General features: G+C 35.9%; 1 protein-coding gene across 1 annotated transcript in view; it reads right to left on the minus strand.

Moving 5' to 3' along the window:
• Positions 1-2,554: 2,554 nt before the first annotated feature.
• Positions 2,555-17,189, minus strand: part of ADGRG6 (adhesion G protein-coupled receptor G6) — a 104,718-nt gene continuing 90,083 nt past the window's right edge. Inside the window, exons 19-25 of the mRNA XM_065732931.1 lie at positions 17,037-17,164; positions 15,790-16,058; positions 13,894-14,008; positions 13,326-13,609; positions 9,461-9,562; positions 7,345-7,497; positions 2,555-3,125 (exon numbers count right to left, since the gene is read on the minus strand). Of these exons, the coding sequence (XP_065589003.1) occupies positions 2,947-3,125; positions 7,345-7,497; positions 9,461-9,562; positions 13,326-13,609; positions 13,894-14,008; positions 15,790-16,058; positions 17,037-17,164 (1,230 nt within the window). The 3' untranslated portion in view covers positions 2,555-2,946. The remainder of the gene's footprint in view (positions 3,126-7,344; positions 7,498-9,460; positions 9,563-13,325; positions 13,610-13,893; positions 14,009-15,789; positions 16,059-17,036; positions 17,165-17,189) is intronic.

Genomic DNA, 17,189 nt, shown 5'->3' on the forward strand with positions numbered 1-17,189 from the left:
CTTGATGTTCCTTTCTTGCTATGACATAAGTTCTAACATAAATAAATGAACCCACCTAACTTTCTGATCACTCACTGGATCTGGCATCAATTAAATAACAAAAAGGAAAAGTATATTCTGCAGAATGCATTCCTCTTATAAGATGGAGTTAGTCTTGCCCCTTTGTTTACAATGTTTTGGCTAGGCATGTACCTGTCTCACATATTTAATAAATACAAGATTATTTTTCAGAATTCCACAAAGTAATTTTTACCATTAAACACTAAAAACAACAACAATGATGACAAAAATAAAAAAAAAAAAAAAGGAGAAAAGAAAAAAAACAACCATTCACTACTAAAAAAGCTTTAATTATTTGGAACACTAACATCATCAATGTTTACTTGAAAATGTTTCTTTCCACTTTAGTCCATCTTCAAAACTGTTGCACTACATTCCACTGACTAGTATTACAAATTATGTTGACGTTTCCTCATACAGAACTACAGTAAATTGTTTCACAAAGTGTTTGAAAAAAAAAAAAGAAATTATTATTTCCCTCTTTTTCTATGGTGAAGCAGAAGCTAAACAGTAACAGATGTTACAGAGCTAAGTATATTTGACATTTTTAACCTCACAAATAAATAAATATGTACAGGGGAGGTTATGGCATGTCAACTATGAAGTAGAAGCTTTACATTGAACTGAGAGCATTCCAGAGCATCTAACTGACATAGGAAGTTTAAGATTACTACATGGTAGTAAAAGAAAAGAGAAAATCTTATTTCAGAAAAAAGTATATGTAGCTGTACATTAAACTGATAGTTAGATTACAGTTCAGTCAGGATATTGGTTTTTCATTATATTTTACTTGTCTATTATGTTCTATTATTCCTCTTTTTTTTTTTTTTTCCAGGAATGTTTGATTTTCCTTCTCTTCAGTTCTGAACACCTTAATCAGGTAGAAAACTCACAGTAAGCTGCTATGTGAACACTATTATCTACAGTAGTTAAGCAAGTGGGACGATATATAAATTCAGTAAATGCTTGTACATTATCTCTCCCTACATTATTTTCTCTTTCAAAGATATTGGACAGCATTCATCCCTACTAATAATTACATGTTAAGTGTATAACGCCGACTTTCATTCATACAACCATGTAAGTGTTTGCAGTTAGGAGACTGAGGTTTTGTTAAGGTGTGTGCAGCAACAGCAGTGTTTCTGGACAGAATACAGCTAGGACCTTCTCCTCCTGCAAGGTGTTTGCAGCCAGGGAAAATACTCTATTTGTGCGGTCACAGCATTAAATGATCTCTGCACACATCTTCGTGTGCAAAGAGCAGAGAGAGGCACAAATCCACATCCCTAATCACTGAGTATTCACCTGCTTAGCAACTGAACATCTCACAGCATGACTTTCTGGTCATCTTCCCAATGAAGCTAATTAAATATTTGCCTAAAAATACTTTGGAAAAAAAATTATTAAAAAAAAGAAAATTTCCACTGGGAGGCATTCTCCTCTGAAAACAGTAATTGAGAACACCTTTGATATTTCGTCCCATTCTTTCCTCGACATGTGCAGTAACAGCTTTTACAAGACCTGGCAAGGTGTGAGATGTACTTCATGTACTTTTGGCAGACATGGTCACGAGCTAACACGTCACAGATTTATAGACCTTAAAACAAGTAAGCATTTCAAGCTCTTGTCTGTTGTCTGCACACACAGAGACATCAGTGTAACGATGCAGAGTATAGCAATGCAAAATTCCTTCCTGTTGCCTCAACACTTAAAACTTTTTGCCTCCAGAAACCTCAAGCCAGTCAGCCTGTGGGGGGCAGGAGAGGGATAGTGATGCTGACAGTGTCGTGTGCCCAGAATGATGTCATTTGTTTATTACTGGTAAATGAAGCTCAGGTTATGCTAACATTGCAATGCCATCTGATGGAGATGCGTATAGGTACAGCACATATGAAGTACAGAGACTGACAAAGGAACCTGTGGGCTCACAAAGTATTAATCTTGTATTCAAGTTTACCACCATTTGCCTTTCTTAGGTTGTCTGTAGCACACACTGTTTCCTCTGTAATATTGACTGTGTGCACTGTAATAAAAGTGAAAAGAAATCAAAATATGTACTTATATATTTATATATAGATTTTTCTATTTTGATTAGCAAAAAATAAGATTGCACACACTGGTACAGACATTGCATAATAAAAGTTGCAATGGGACATGCTGCTTTTCCTACAATAAACACTCAAAAATGACTGTGTAAACTTTGGATTTAGCTTGTTCTGCACCAACGCAAATGTATGTTGCCATACATATCTATAGGCTTAAAATTTGCAGAAGATTTACTAGCAGCCTGTAGGTCTTTCTCAGCCATAGATGTATGTAATAAGAGTGTTTGTATGTACTTGTTTTCTGAACAGCCTGAATTTACAGAGCATACAGTTTGGTAAGCAAAATTTGCATTATTAGGTCTATTTAGTAAAATGTTTTTAAAAATCCCTTTAACACTGGTCATGTGCTGTAGGGAAAATTCACGTTTTTCAAAAGAAACAGACCATCAATAAACTGTTAGCTAAGAGCTTGTCTGTACTGCATGATGTTTGCTATTTTATCCAGGAGTCAGAATGTGCTTCTGTTCAGACTGTATAATTTGGAGTTAGACTTATGGCTCTTCTTCTATCTGAAAAAAAAATATTTACACAGGATTATGATTAGCTGTCCAGGTGCCATGTTGGCAGGCACATGTAAAACAGCTCAATATCATGGCAGAAAATTGTCCTTTCTTACAATAGTAAAAAGGCAGAGAAATTGGTCCACAAGTGGAATCTGTTTATAAGATAACATTATAAACTGGGAAAAATAACTGGGCAGATCACATTGTCTGATATCCAGTATTCTTCATTTCAGGCAGATGTTTTGGCTTCATTTAGTTCAAAGAATTCAGAAGTCCAGTTAAAATTTTGTGCTGTGACTGAACGTGTCAGACATGATGATATTTTTATAAAAGTTGTCAGAATGAGGATTGCAGTATCCCTTGACCTTGTCAATAACGTGGTGGACAGGGATGATTGACGTCTGCTCTCCATCCTCTTGGGCAAATTTTGAAGATGGCTTGTCAATGAAAATATTCTCTAGGAAGAGGAAAAAGAAACAAGAAGTTAGGGCTTCATAAACAAACTCAATATTTTAAGAAGTGTGTTACTCCCACACAGATATGCCTTCAATTGCTACTACTGATGAATGAGATTACTGCCCTAGAAGCTGGCAAGTAACATTTCTTTGGCTTGGCATTCCTTCTTTTAAGTTCTTTTCCAATGTCTGGTTTGGTGGGCAGGCTTCTCAGGTCTCACTCAAAATTATCCCACTATTCCTTTGCTTTATGCACACACGTTCTGTCACTGCCCATTAATGTGTTGATTTAGTATTTAATCTTATGAAGTATTAGAAAGGGGGATGTCCATAAAATACGGCATGTTCACATAATACATTTCTGGATGACCTTAAGTGGTTTTAATTATTTCACTTGTGGAAGTTGTAATCTATGCATAGGAATAATGGCAGAATGTAACTTATTACTCACATCTTCAATTAGATAACCAGAGCCAAAACTGGACTAAACTTTGGACTTGCATAGAATAATGTTCTATTTTCCATAAAAGAGATTGAACAACTTTAGGGATAAAAAGATGAAGAAAATCTACATCCTTTCAAAGTTTATGTGCTAATGTGCCAATGGAGGAGTTGAAGAAAAAAAGAAGTAAGGCAGTTTCCGTAACACAGGGGAAGTCTTCTTCAAAGATTAACTGAATTGCTATTCAGAGGATGGGCAGTAGGTAGAGCTCATGTAATAAGCAATGAGAAACAAAGACTGCAACTTATTTTCTCAAGAACATTGCCTTAATGAGCTTTCTTATCTTTTCCACTGTTTGAGTATGGCAGGAGGCAACTCTTAACTCAGACAAGGCTTGGGCTATCATGAGCCAACAGTAAGATGCAGGATCCTGTGCAGAAATGTGTTCTACGAGTGGCATTTTTGATGGCTGATTAGAAGACCGAGGTGAAATCACCCTCAAAAATTCCTTAGTAAAAGATCATTTAATTTAAAATTAGATTTCATACCATACTTGTCTTCTATATAAGTGAATTATTAACGAATAACAAATAGAAAAGAACCCCCCCAATACAGAAGTCATGATATCAAACCATAAGGAATTTTACAGTATAATGCATCGCATGAAAGAGAAATGGATTGCAGAGCAAGAAATTAAATCAGCTTCGCTCGTTACAAAAAGGAACAGGCATGTTCAGGCACATCAGAATGACTTTTTCAAAGCACGCAAGAATGTCCATGAACTGCAGCAAGTAACTCCATGTCCAATAGTGAACTGCTGGGTACTGTGCCTCACGAGTGTACATATATACTAGCCAATGTTATTACATTTTGGAGTTTTCCTATATAAAAAATAACTTATTACAAAGATTAAAAATTTAAATCTTAGCCTTTAGAGAAAGTTTTTAAAACTCTTGGAATATAAGCACACTTCTTTTTTTTTGGTTTAATATTTGTCCCCCCACCCCCCCACTCCCCTCCCGGGATGCCATTATATTGTTAAACATCAGCTATTTCCTCATGAAATTTGCTTGCATGGGAATTATGTAAATCCTCTGAAATCACTGGGGCCTTTTTTTTTAATATTATTATTATTCCTTTTTTTTTCACTTTCATCCTTTCATTCTTTTGTTTGCTTTTTGTTTTGTTTTGTTTTGTTTTTTAGCTGAATTGACTGTATGCAGTATTTAAGTACTATCTACAAGTTTGTGTCATTCTCCTAGACAGTAATGCCACAGGACACTAATTTATTTTGTCCACAAGTATCCCAAAATGTGCTTTCTGCATTCAACTGGCAATTTGCAGTACAACTTTCAGAATTCCATAATTTGTCATTCTAATTCATTGTGGGTGGCTGGATATGAAAAAAACAGTGGTTTCTAGCCATTTTAAAATCTAATGGCCTCTGAACAGAAATACTGTGTCTTACAATTCGTATACTAGCTTTTCTAAATATTCACTTTTTTTTCGAGGTACGTATCATTTGTTTTTGCTTTTTAATATGTGCTTTGTGTATGGTTCTTTAGTGCTTGATCTCCTTTCCCCAGACTACAGTACACAAACATTAGTATCAGGACATGGTCTGTTTTCTAAAAGAGCATCTTCAAAATGTTTCATGCCCCATGCAGAGTGCAGAAACTCAAGAGTCCGAAGCACGCTTATCTTTTTGACTCAGCATCAGTGACGCAAGATGTAATAGTGAGAAACAAGCAATGATTCTGATAAGCAAAGTCCTTTGTGCCAATTAGGGCATCATGCAAATGGCAGCCCTCCACCCTGTCCAAACCATGCATTTGACAAAAGCAGTTCTCACTTTACCTGTAACACTCCACCACTGGTGAGGAAAGGGCCTTAGAAGACATTATCTATACCACAAACACATGAATGCCTGTGTCAGTTCCAGGATGCACGTTACAACCATATTAACAAGAGCTACCAAGACACTGTTTACCTGCAGTATAGCTAAGACATCAAACCAAGCTGTACTGAAAATGAGAACTATGGACCTTATTTTCTATTATTTTAGAATTGTGAGCAGATATGTCAGTATTTAAAAACGTTCAGAAAAAAAGGTTTGAAGTATATGAAATAAAATACAATATGATGTGTATTTTTAGAGTTCAAAGAGAAATGTAAGGAAATCAAAAAATACTGAGAAAACTGTGGCATTCCCTTAATGTCCACTAAATTATCACAAGCTATAAAAACATGCTACAATTACATTACTAACTATTATGTTCTTTTAGGAAATAATCTTTGCATGAAATTAAGCTCATCACTTTTGAAGAAAGTGCATGATCGTGCTCCTAACTCTAAGTTTCTTCTAACTTAATTCTTCTTATCTAGAACTGATTTAATGTTTGGCTTCAAAACTACGTCACAAAAACTACAGAATGAAGTCACTTTAGTAGTCAGACCAATTAAAAGGCCTGAGCTCAACAGAAAACATTTCTCAGAAATGCTGAGGGCATTTATTTATATTTTTATGTTTATTTATTTATTGTATTTATTTATATTTATTTTATATTTATTGATTTTACACAAGTACCAATAGGAACTCTCTGTTGGCAGAACTGAAGATATTTTGTAGCAGCAAGGACACAGTGCTAACCTCCTTGGTCACGTCAGACAGGAACAGCTGAGGCAGGGAATGCAATCTGCTGGTGTTATTAAGTTTCTAGACAAAATTGTTGTGTGCCTAACGGAACTGGGAAATGATCATCAATAAAAATAGGAAGGTATTTCCTGGAGAGTATGCTTTGTAACTAGAAGGAAGACTGGAACATCAGAAATGGGACCATGGAGACTTCCAGTAAATTCATATAATTCAAGTGTTTATAACATACATTTTAACACACACATAAAACATCCTCTTGGGTTATATATGTATGTAGATTTTATTTCTGCTACATTTTAGGAGAGGATTCTGTGGTAATTTTATGTGACCATGCAAGAAGACAATATGAGTTGACTAAAACCAAGTAAGAAAAAACACTGAACAGTATTTCATAAGATATTTAGGTTATTTTTTGAAATAGAATGATATAAGCAAATAAACTTGCAAGCCATTCCAGTTCCTTTCTTTTTATATCCTTTAGAGTGTTCTTAAAATAAGCATATTTTACAGCATGAGTGGAATACTGATGCCTTTTATTATATACACCACTGACGACTGAATAGATAAGCAGTAAATACTGCGTGCTATTCATAGAATGGAAGAACTGTGCATACTCTGGGAACACAGTATTAATTTCCAAGTAGCTTCCATTTATTTCTTTACCCATAGATGTGTTACAGTCAAATGGAAGCAGTTTTGCTGAGTGAATCAACTGAGGACTTGGATTTGGAATACTTAATTCCTATTTCCAACTGTGCTGCTGGTTTGCATGTTATCTTGAATAACAAGTGTCATTCCTCTGTGCTTTGGTTACTACGTGTTTACAGCAGGATGATAGAAATTAGCTTCTTTTATCCAGAAAGGGGAAAGTGCTATAGAAAAAAACCTGTCATCACACCTACTTGTTTAGCATGGAAATATACTCAGATCAGAACTATACATTAGATGTACTGCATATTTGGTTAAGATTCTTATTAAATAGTAACATACATATTAAAAACATTGTAACTATAAAAATTGGTGATTTTTTCTCACATAAATCTATGGGTAGAACTCACTGGTGAACCTTTACCACAAAAGTAAGTATTCACAGATCTACTGTGTTAACAGTACAAGAACTCACCTGTATGGCTACTTCGTTTGCAATATGTGTTTGTTGTAGATTTGGATTTGGATGTTAAGTATGTTGAATTGGAGCCAATGGAACTAGACGATAGAGATTTCCCAAGATTATCAGAACTCTTCTTTATGATATTTGTTGCTGTCTTGCTCCAATCTGAAAATGATTGAAAAGTTTAACATGAATTATTACTATTAGTAATTATACTTAATGCCTAATTACATGCATTTCAAGTATTAGATGCATTAGGAGCATTTACAGTGGTCTTACTGATTGAGGGACTGATCTGCTGATGTAGATAATTCACTAGCAATTTGTACTTACTGTTACAAGGTTTGCAATATTGCTGCACCATTAATAACAATGAATAATAATGGTCACTCAGTATTTCACATTTAGCAAGTTTTGGCAGAACCTTTAACACTATAGGTTCTTACACTGGAGCAACTTCCTAAATTAAATGAATTAACTAATATTAATAAAATAACTAGCAAAAAAAAAAATTGTTACATGTTTCCCAATACTAGTACCCTTAAGACTAAATGTAGCTATATTTATGTTGCATCATATATTGCAGGTAGGTAAAGGTAGTTTCACACATTGATCTTCATTATCATTTTAATTCATTGTATGTACTACAGTGAAAATCATAGAAGGCATCTCAATCACATGGTTTGATTTTGCTCTGGATTATATCAAGAGAAGGATTTTACCCTAAAACACTGCTACAACGTGTAAGTTACTACTCTCTGATTTAGCAATGACACTGTAGCAGTGTTTATTTATTTGCTTTACCATAACATGCCCTAAAGTTCACTTCAATCAGTTAGGAATGCAGGATCACATCTGGCTCACTGTTCTGCCTGTCAGGTTCACAGAGAATAAAATCAACCAGAGGTGATAGTCCAGTTAACACTTGCTGTAATGATAGCACATTAATTACATCACAGATTTGAATCCTTCAGGTTTTTATTTCTATCATCTCCACAGGCTGCCCAACAGCAGCATAAAAATCTGGAAATAATTTGATTTATCTGTGTTTTCCAGTTCAGGAGTTAAAATATGAACCACATGGAAACTGAACATATGAAATAATTTGGATGCCTGTTAAGAATGAATTTGTTTTTCCCAGTTCGTGTTAACTCTTTGAAATCACGTCTTGGACCTTTTCACTGTAGTGAAAGCATAAATGTTTTATAGTTTACAAGTTTACACTGAGAATGCATCTCCTAAAAAATAAAAAACTGGACAAGTCAAAGCTAAATTCTTGATGGCAGAGCATTTGCTCATAACCTTGAAACAGCATATGGATGCCAAGACAGGACTGACACTGAAGTAGTTGGAGCACTGCAGTAACTCAGGATGGGTTGGTTTACAACAACAGGCAGAGTTCATGCCACCTTACATTATCTGTGGAATTGGACCCCAGTCACTGAGCAAGAATTGTGTAGTGCAAAACTATGAAATCATATAGAGCAAAGGAGGACTAATATCTAATATCACTATTGGCAAGATGGCCAAAGGTACAGTAGACACTTCGAAGTGTCCAAACAAAAGACAGCTCTAGCAACCCTCTCCTTCCACACAGATAAAGATGAACATCACTTCTGGAACCTAACGTTTTCTGCAACAGGAATTTCCTGCGTTTCTGAGTCTCTGCTGCTCTCTCATTAACATGGTGAAGGGCAGAACAGTTTCAAATGGCAAAGACAAAAGCCTTTGAAGAATCCACCCTCTATCAACCTAATAGTCAACAATATAGTCAACATGATTTAGTTAATAGGGAAAAAGGATTAAGATTGGTTTTTGAATGACAGAATTTGAATATCTGGACCTTTACTTTTTAAGGCTCCATAGAGCCTTCCGAAACCATGCACTACAAAATTCACCAGTCACCTTCAGTGGAAAACTGAAAGAAAAGTTCTGAGACTTTTTTTGAAGTGATATTTGAAAAATCCCTTGGCAATTGTTGTTTCTGAAGTGAAGTGATATCCTATGATTAATCTATTTTTCAACATCTCTGGGTTATATGGTATTACATTAAAAATAACATAGCAAGCTGGCTACTTGGACTTTTCCATACTACTGCAGAAAATAAGAACCCATGATTCGTTTTTACCTGAATTGTCTGCCAGTCGGAATCTGCCACAACACAGATGTCTCCTCCATTGTTTCTGCACATTTTCTTTCATTGCACAGTGGAATACAAATATAAATAAACCTTTAACAGAAGCAAATAAAACATGTATTTTAAAAGGATAAGTAGTTTGTCTAAAATCTGATAACGAAAGACTGTGAAATACAAGCAAGGACAAATCTTGTCATCTATCAACATGCCTCATTTAATGTATTTGGGAATTAATTAAAGCTTTCCCATCCTCTTGCTGCTATACAAGTGTCTGGTATATCAGAAGAGAGAGAAGAGAGCCCTTTAATTGACATTTGTATCCAGCTGATTCATACCCAGCTCAATGTGGATCTTTTAATTAAGTTTTGGCTTAGATGGAATCATGAAAAGATTTTGTTTTTGAACTAAATGAAAACTTTGCACTCAATGGGATTGCAAGAGCCAGACTGCAAAGTAAATACAGACACTGTTTTGTAAGCAAGAAGATATTTTATCTCCTCCTATTCTATATCCACAGAATGGTGGGCTGTATTTGTTCATGACCTGAAATCCTGAAGTTGGCACTTATGTGTGCACTTGGATTTACATGCATCACATGAATGTACTTGAAATGATCATGAGAATGGTAAGAATATGTTTGCAAGTACTAATTAGGTATCCAGCTACTTTTGAAGAAAATTACCTGTTTTGTGCATAAAATTGCAATAAAAGAGTTTAAGAATTTTTTTGTAGGTTTCACTTCTTTAAACAATAAAAACATTTACATACAAGACAGAAGATGGGCATCTACTATTGGGTAAAGAAGTCCCTAACGGGGCATATGGTACAAGTTAATCATCCTACAGAATATTTTGGAGCTAAATACAGCACTTGGACATCTCTTGTGCTGTTGGCACTTTCAGACAGGCACCAGCTTTGGAATCTTCCATCCCTCCCTGTCCTGATCACATTTTACTCTTACACCAAAATCCTGCATGATTATATCTGAAATGTGAACAAATACTACATAATGTAGGCAACACGGTTAACACCATCATCAAAGACTATTATTTTAAGATGATCACAAATATCTCCATATAGTAATGGCACACTACGTTTCAGCTGGAATGCAATGGCAGGATACAGGTTGGAAAAGCAGATCTAGAGCATAAAATTATCCTATTTCCTCCAAAATCCAGAGGTAATTTTGTATGAATGTTGGTCGGTTATCTTTGAGTGTATTTGCCTACAGTATTCAGGCCAGGATGAGACCACCAAGGTTAGAGAACTAAAACAGGTAACTTCGTTAACATTTTGCACTAATGGAAAACAGCAAAAGAAAAATGTGAAGCACAATGTAAGGAAGATGCCTTAATGTATACCATGTGCAAGCACTGTTGAAATTAGTTGAAACTGTGTTTGCATTTAGTAAGATATTTCTGTGTGTGCTTTGCCTTAAGCACAGAGTAATTCCAATGCAGTCTCCAGCAGCCTTAACTTGCTCAGAGATGTGCAGCTATTTGTACCCCAAGTACCTCTCAGGACTTCGACATTGCTACCAACTTATTAAACTGATGTTTAATTAAATTGTGGTGAATATTTAAAATATTTGAATGGTTAAAAAAGAAAATGCCTATGCCTAGAGTATTACAAAACAAATGCACTGCATTAAGTACTTTGCCTTTGCCCTGCCTGGGCTTGGTCCCTGAAATGTTTTTCTCTGTATTTCATTATTCATTAAGTTTACAATGTGCTTTAGTAACACAGCTTTGGTTCTGCTTCCCAGAGACAAATCAGACCCTAGGCTTGGCTCTAGCTTGGCTCTAACTTGAAAGTATTTGGCTTGCCCAGGCATATATAAAATGAGCAGCCAAAAAAAGAGATATTCCCAGATTTTTACTCTGAGTGTCAAAGAGAGAAAAATCATTTCCTATGTAGATGTAATAGCAAAGTGCAGTAACACCAGTAGTTGCAGCAATGTACTGTTCTCACTGCCAGTGCATAGAAAACTAGGTCGATGGACATTTCTGGTAGAGCTTAAAACACTAGTATAGCTTTTGCAAACATGAGAGAGAGAATAGACATATTTATGAAGGGCTCAGTAATTAAGCTCATGAATATTGATGAAAGGCTTGCCATAATGAATTGGTTTTTGATGCTAGAAAGTGCTTCCTGATGCAAATGCTTATTTTCCCTTTGCTCTATTTCATCCCCTTACTTCTAGGTAGATGTGTGCTGCACGAGTTATTGGTAATTTTAGATGTTCTTTTCCTGGTTTCTTTAGCTTTGCCTAAAGCTAAAGACACAGCAATAAGCATTTTCATATACAGGATTATTATCTTCCTGTGCTTGTTATGACCTGTATGAATGGATACTATGCCATTTTTGCTACTGCAATCCATGAAAAGCACATTGCTCATTTTCTTGTGTTTTCTCCTCGGGGTTTTTCATCTTCTGACCTACTGTTTTTCCACTGAACAGTGCTATTACCCCACAGAGACTTAAGCAGTGGTGGTCAACCTTGTATGCACTCTGCATGTACATGCTTAATTGATTGCACTGGAAAATCTGGTTAAGGAATACTTGTTGAATTTGATCCTTGGCATGCTCTTCAGAGTTTTAATTCTTTTTCATGTTCTTCCCATGCTTTTAATCTCTCTAGGCCTTTCTGAATTTCTGACACAGGCACAGTACAGCAAATCCTTCATTATGTGCCTGGGGGAGTATCAGACTCTGTCCATTGGAAAAAAAGTCTTTAGTAAGAACACCACATTCAAACATTTGTTGCCATTTTGCCTAGCATTTCAGGCTGAAACTGAACCAAACCAAAACCGACAACATCATTCTCTTTCCACGAAAGCTCAATAAATCTTTTTACAACAGTAAATGTTTCTCAACCCTAACAGATAAAATCCACACGCTGTTACACTAAGTACTTCCTCCATTAAAGGAAGATATTTTGCTGACCCTGGGAAATTATATAATTTTTTACCTGAATGTTTGTGTGGCATAACACATGCTCCTCCAATGGCATCCTTGGATTTACTTTTTGTTATGCTTTTTTTTTTCCCCAAGTAATTTTTTTTTAAATATGTGTGTGGTTTAACACATACCCCTCCAATGACCTTTGTAAGTTTTCCATATGCTTTTGTTCTTCTATATTAATGGGTAGGGTAAGCAGAGGTAGAGATTCTTACATCATTTGGTATAGAGTAAATAATCGCTAGGCTGAAATTCTTCTAAATGTCAGCAATATAATTCTGTAAACTATAACTGATTGCAATTTATAGCATTTCCCAGAAAGATGAACTACATCAGAAAAGTAAAATATTCAAAATTTCAGCAAAAGTAAACAAAACCAAAACACCTACAACAGTCACTGTATTCTCCTTAAGGAATCAAATAATATAATTTAACTATCTACCATCTCTTCAAGTAGAAGCAGAATCGGATTTTGCTTTATGAGCTTTTTATGGCTTAATAAAATAGTTATGAGCCTTACAAATTCCCTACAGGAATAAATAAAGGAAAGAGGCCTCCTATATTTGTTGTAATCAGTGAAAGGAAATGTTGAAGGTCACACAGCATCAATCAGCAAAAATCACTGCAGACTGTTAGCTAGGAACAGCACTATTTATAATACCGTGCATTTTATTTAAAAGGCCTTGAAATGTTAATTAATTTAACAAAGACCTTCAACCCATAGGTAGTAGGTACAAGTGTTCCACAGAATGGTAAATCAATGATGTTTTAGTATCAGGGCAACATCCAGAGAACTTGGATCTGAGCTGCCTAGTTGGATCACTGGATGTAAGATCTCCCAGAACAGAAACAGCACAAACATTGTTTGTTCACAATAAGAAGAGATTCAGCTTACCTTGCAATGAATTGAAAATGGAAAAGAGGTATAAAAAGGGCAGAGTTAAGGGACCCCAGGCAAAAAAGGCAAAGCCCCATGTCATGCCCAAGAGAAAGGTCAGGCTGACCACACTACGGAGGTTCCTCAGGATCTCTTCCTTTAGTGTTCGGTTAGTTCTTTTCCCATTCCTCCCACAGATCTGCACCATCACAACCACAAACATGGCAACATTCAAGAGAAACATGATTCCAAAGTATCCAGCACAAGTCACATAAAAGACAACTTTATTTTGGACCCAGCAGCTGTAAAAAAAAAATTACATTCATTTTCAGGTAGCGCAAAATTCCCCTGCTGCAGAGCTATGATTTCAAATGAAATTTGAAGTTTTTGCTGAAGCCCAGTGACATCTTAAATCACTACAGTGCATTAGCATTTTGTCAGAAATCAGAGGTTTGTACCTCACTGTGAATAAAACTGATTAGAAAGAAATCCTGATTTCATACGACTTTTCCAAAGCTACCTGGCTAATGCTTTTCCTTTTTTCTCCATATTAAATGCTACATTGTAAGAGATTATAAGTACTTACAAGTCATCTCCTCCTTGTCCAGTAGCATCTCTGCCGTACAATTCTTTGCCATAAACACGACTTGCATTTTTATTTGTGCTCGCTAAAACAATTCCTATCACTAGAGCTGGCAGACCTGTAACACAAGAACATTATAGTTTGCTCCCAAATGACTTAAACTTTCAAAATTACTGTGCAACACTGAATTATTGATGTTTCCAGTGCTATTTCTTTAGAATAAAGTATCCCAGGGTAGTTCCATGTCAGAAAACTACACAGAGAAGCAGAGAAAAATAAGACATTTTTTCAAACAGTAAAACAATAAAACTTTCTAAGTATCTAATGAGCATTAATGGATTAGCCTCAAAATGTCCTTTCTTTAAGTTAGAAAATGCTATATTAGGATATAACAAGGTAATTCTCTCAAAACACTTGCAATCAGGCTCCTTCAATGAAGTGAGGAGACTAACAAATTAATGAAAAAATGACATCAAAGAAGAGTTGGAATTGAGTTATTTTTGAAGGGATTACTTTCCAGAGATGCTGATGTCATTTAAGAAGGATGAGGAACCAGGGAACATGAACTCAAACCTGTAATTTCTCCTTTGCTTCCCTTAGCTGAAAATATTTTCACTTTTTCTAAAACATTAGATGCCCTTTACTTAAATGTGTAAACAAACAAACAAACAAATGAGAGAAAGAGAGAGAGAGAGATAAATAAATAAAGAGAAAGAAAGAAAAAGAAGGGAAAGGAGAGAAAGAAGGGAAAGGAGAGAAAGAAGGGAAAGGAGAGAAAGAAGGGAAAGGAGAGAAAGAAGGGAAAGGAGAGAAAGAAGGGAAAGGAGAGAAAGAAGGGAAAGGAGAGAAAGAAGGGAAAGGAGAGAAAGAAGGGAAAGGAGAGAAAGAAAGTAATCCTCCGACCTCAAAGTAAACAATTTATGTTTTATTAATATAGTAAAGAGAATATTTTGGGAAAAAAAATAAGAAAACTTTGTGGAAGAGAACTATGTTCAGAAGCAGACACAGTTCACATGGAGCAAATGTGCATTTCCTGACATGCCTTATTTACATGCCTTATTCCTGCAATGACAAAACATATTCAAAGGGGGAAGAGGTTAATTTGTTTTTCCTACCACTTGGTCCACGTCCTCTGCTAATGTTGCCAGAAAGGATGCTAGTTGCCGATGGAAAGACATCAATTACCAGCTGGACTAAGGTCAATGATCTAGTCATGAGGTTAATGGTTTTGTATTGTATTGTATTATTTGAAACACAATATGTGCATTCAGACAGAAGGCACAGATTCCTGATATTAAAAAAAAAAAAAGAAGAATAAAAGCCTTTCTGCTCAAGCCTTACAGTCATTTTTCAGTACTACATTTTCCAATTCAGTCCTACAGTGTATACTTCTTAGGGCAGGAAGGATCTCTCTGTTTAAACAGTCCTGAAGCTCAGGAAAGTTTATTCACTTCTGATTCCACCGTAGACTTTGTACTTTTTGGCAGGAAACAGTAGGATTGATTGAGAGCATCTTGAAAGCCAAAGTGAAGATCCCCATAATCCCCATTGGTTTTGTAGCAACTGCTAAATGCAGACCGTTTCTGAATTAATTTTGTGCCATGGTTTTCCATCACTGATACGGCAGGAACATGCTTGCCTCTTTAGAAAGACTAGTGTATCTGGACTCTCTCCACCTCCTCAGGCAGAGATTGCCAGTTCCAGTGTGTTTTCAGTGAACTACCCACAGGAATTCTGGTCTCTGTGACACAGAGTCCTGGGCTGGATGTGTGCCAGCACCTCAGGGTGAGGGAAGGAAACTTTAGATTGATTTTGATTGTTTTCTATATATGATACCGGTCTGTTATAAAACATCATTTTAAAAAGCAACTATATAAAAACTGCTTCTACTGAACTCACCCCAGCCAATAATGCAAAACTTCAGTATGTATCTCCGTATATAGGTGTTGAACACTTTCACTAAAGCAATGTACATATGAACAGCTTCTAGTCCCATCCATGTAAAGGTGGCCAGAAGAAAATAGTGCAAAAGTGCAGCAACAGCTATGCAGAGGCCATCTATGTCGAATGATGCAATCCAGCCATCAAGCAAGAAGATCAAGTTGAGAAAGAGCAGGGCTGTGCTCAAATTCATCAGGATTTTGGAAGGATAATCTCTTCGTAGCTTCCTAGTGAGAGAAATACAAACACTTAAGATTAATTGGTTCCAACTACCCAAGGGGAAGCCAGAACTTTTCTGGGCCTTTAATGAGCTACATAATTGTCAAAATACTTTATCAACTGATTTATTTGTGGTAGCAAACCTTCAAATTAAATATAACACTGTGTTTTGTATATAAAATAAGATCAGAATAAACTAAATAGCAAACTTTCAAAATACAGCTGGCTAGAGGATCAATTCTTATTGCTTTATATGTTAGTATCTGCTACTTTTTGAAAGGTATTGTCCAGTGCAATATACTGTGGTTTCTTTTCTTTTTGTTCTCAGGGAATTTTGTTTCTTTGTTTGTTTGCTTTTGTTTTCTTGTTTGTAACTGAGACACGTTGGAATATATGAACCATGTGGCAATTTCTGCCACCTTGGACCAGAACATTATTCCATGGCTTATGAAACAGAAATGCAATTATTTGAGATATTTAGAACTATTATTGAAAATCTCAGAAGCCCTCTGTTCTTTGATAAAACTGTCCCTTAGTAGAATGCCAGGATGCTTGCTTTGCATTGGTGTGACTTCTTTTTCTTTTTCTTTTTCTTTTTTTTTCTTTTCCTTTCCTTTTCCCTTCCCTTCCCTTCCCTTTTCCCTTCCCTTCCCCTCCCCTCTCCACCCCTCCCCTCTCCACCCCTCCCCTCTCCTTACAGTAATCCTGGCTGTGGATTTTATAGTATAGATCTATTTGCAATCTAGAGGATACCATACTCATGAAAGAGAACATACTGGGCCCTATTCATCTTGTTGCCTGGCCTGAGGAGCACAACACACTGAAAACAGGAAAGAATTTGAATTTATGCTACTTAAAAAAAACCTCCTCTTATATCATTGTGCTCTGTTTCCCTTCCAATGCAAGCAATAATAAAATATGTAGCTATTCTATTTATCACAGCAGTGTACCTTATCCGTGTTATCTTTTACAGAACTAGTACTCACTCAAATGCGATGTATGTCAGAAGAGTTGCAGCTGAAAATATAGCAGATATCCCACAACCTATGTAAGTGATGAAAGTGAGGATCTTGGTATTCTGTGCGTCTATTTCTGTAGCAGTTCCCTGAAGGTCCTGCGGGAGACAGGAGGAAGAGGAG

This window comes from Cyrtonyx montezumae, unplaced genomic scaffold (genome assembly GCF_038088225.1).
Source record: "Cyrtonyx montezumae isolate F1298 unplaced genomic scaffold, pur_monq_1.0 scaffold_0, whole genome shotgun sequence".
Classification (NCBI taxonomy): Eukaryota; Metazoa; Chordata; class Aves; order Galliformes; family Odontophoridae; genus Cyrtonyx; species Cyrtonyx montezumae.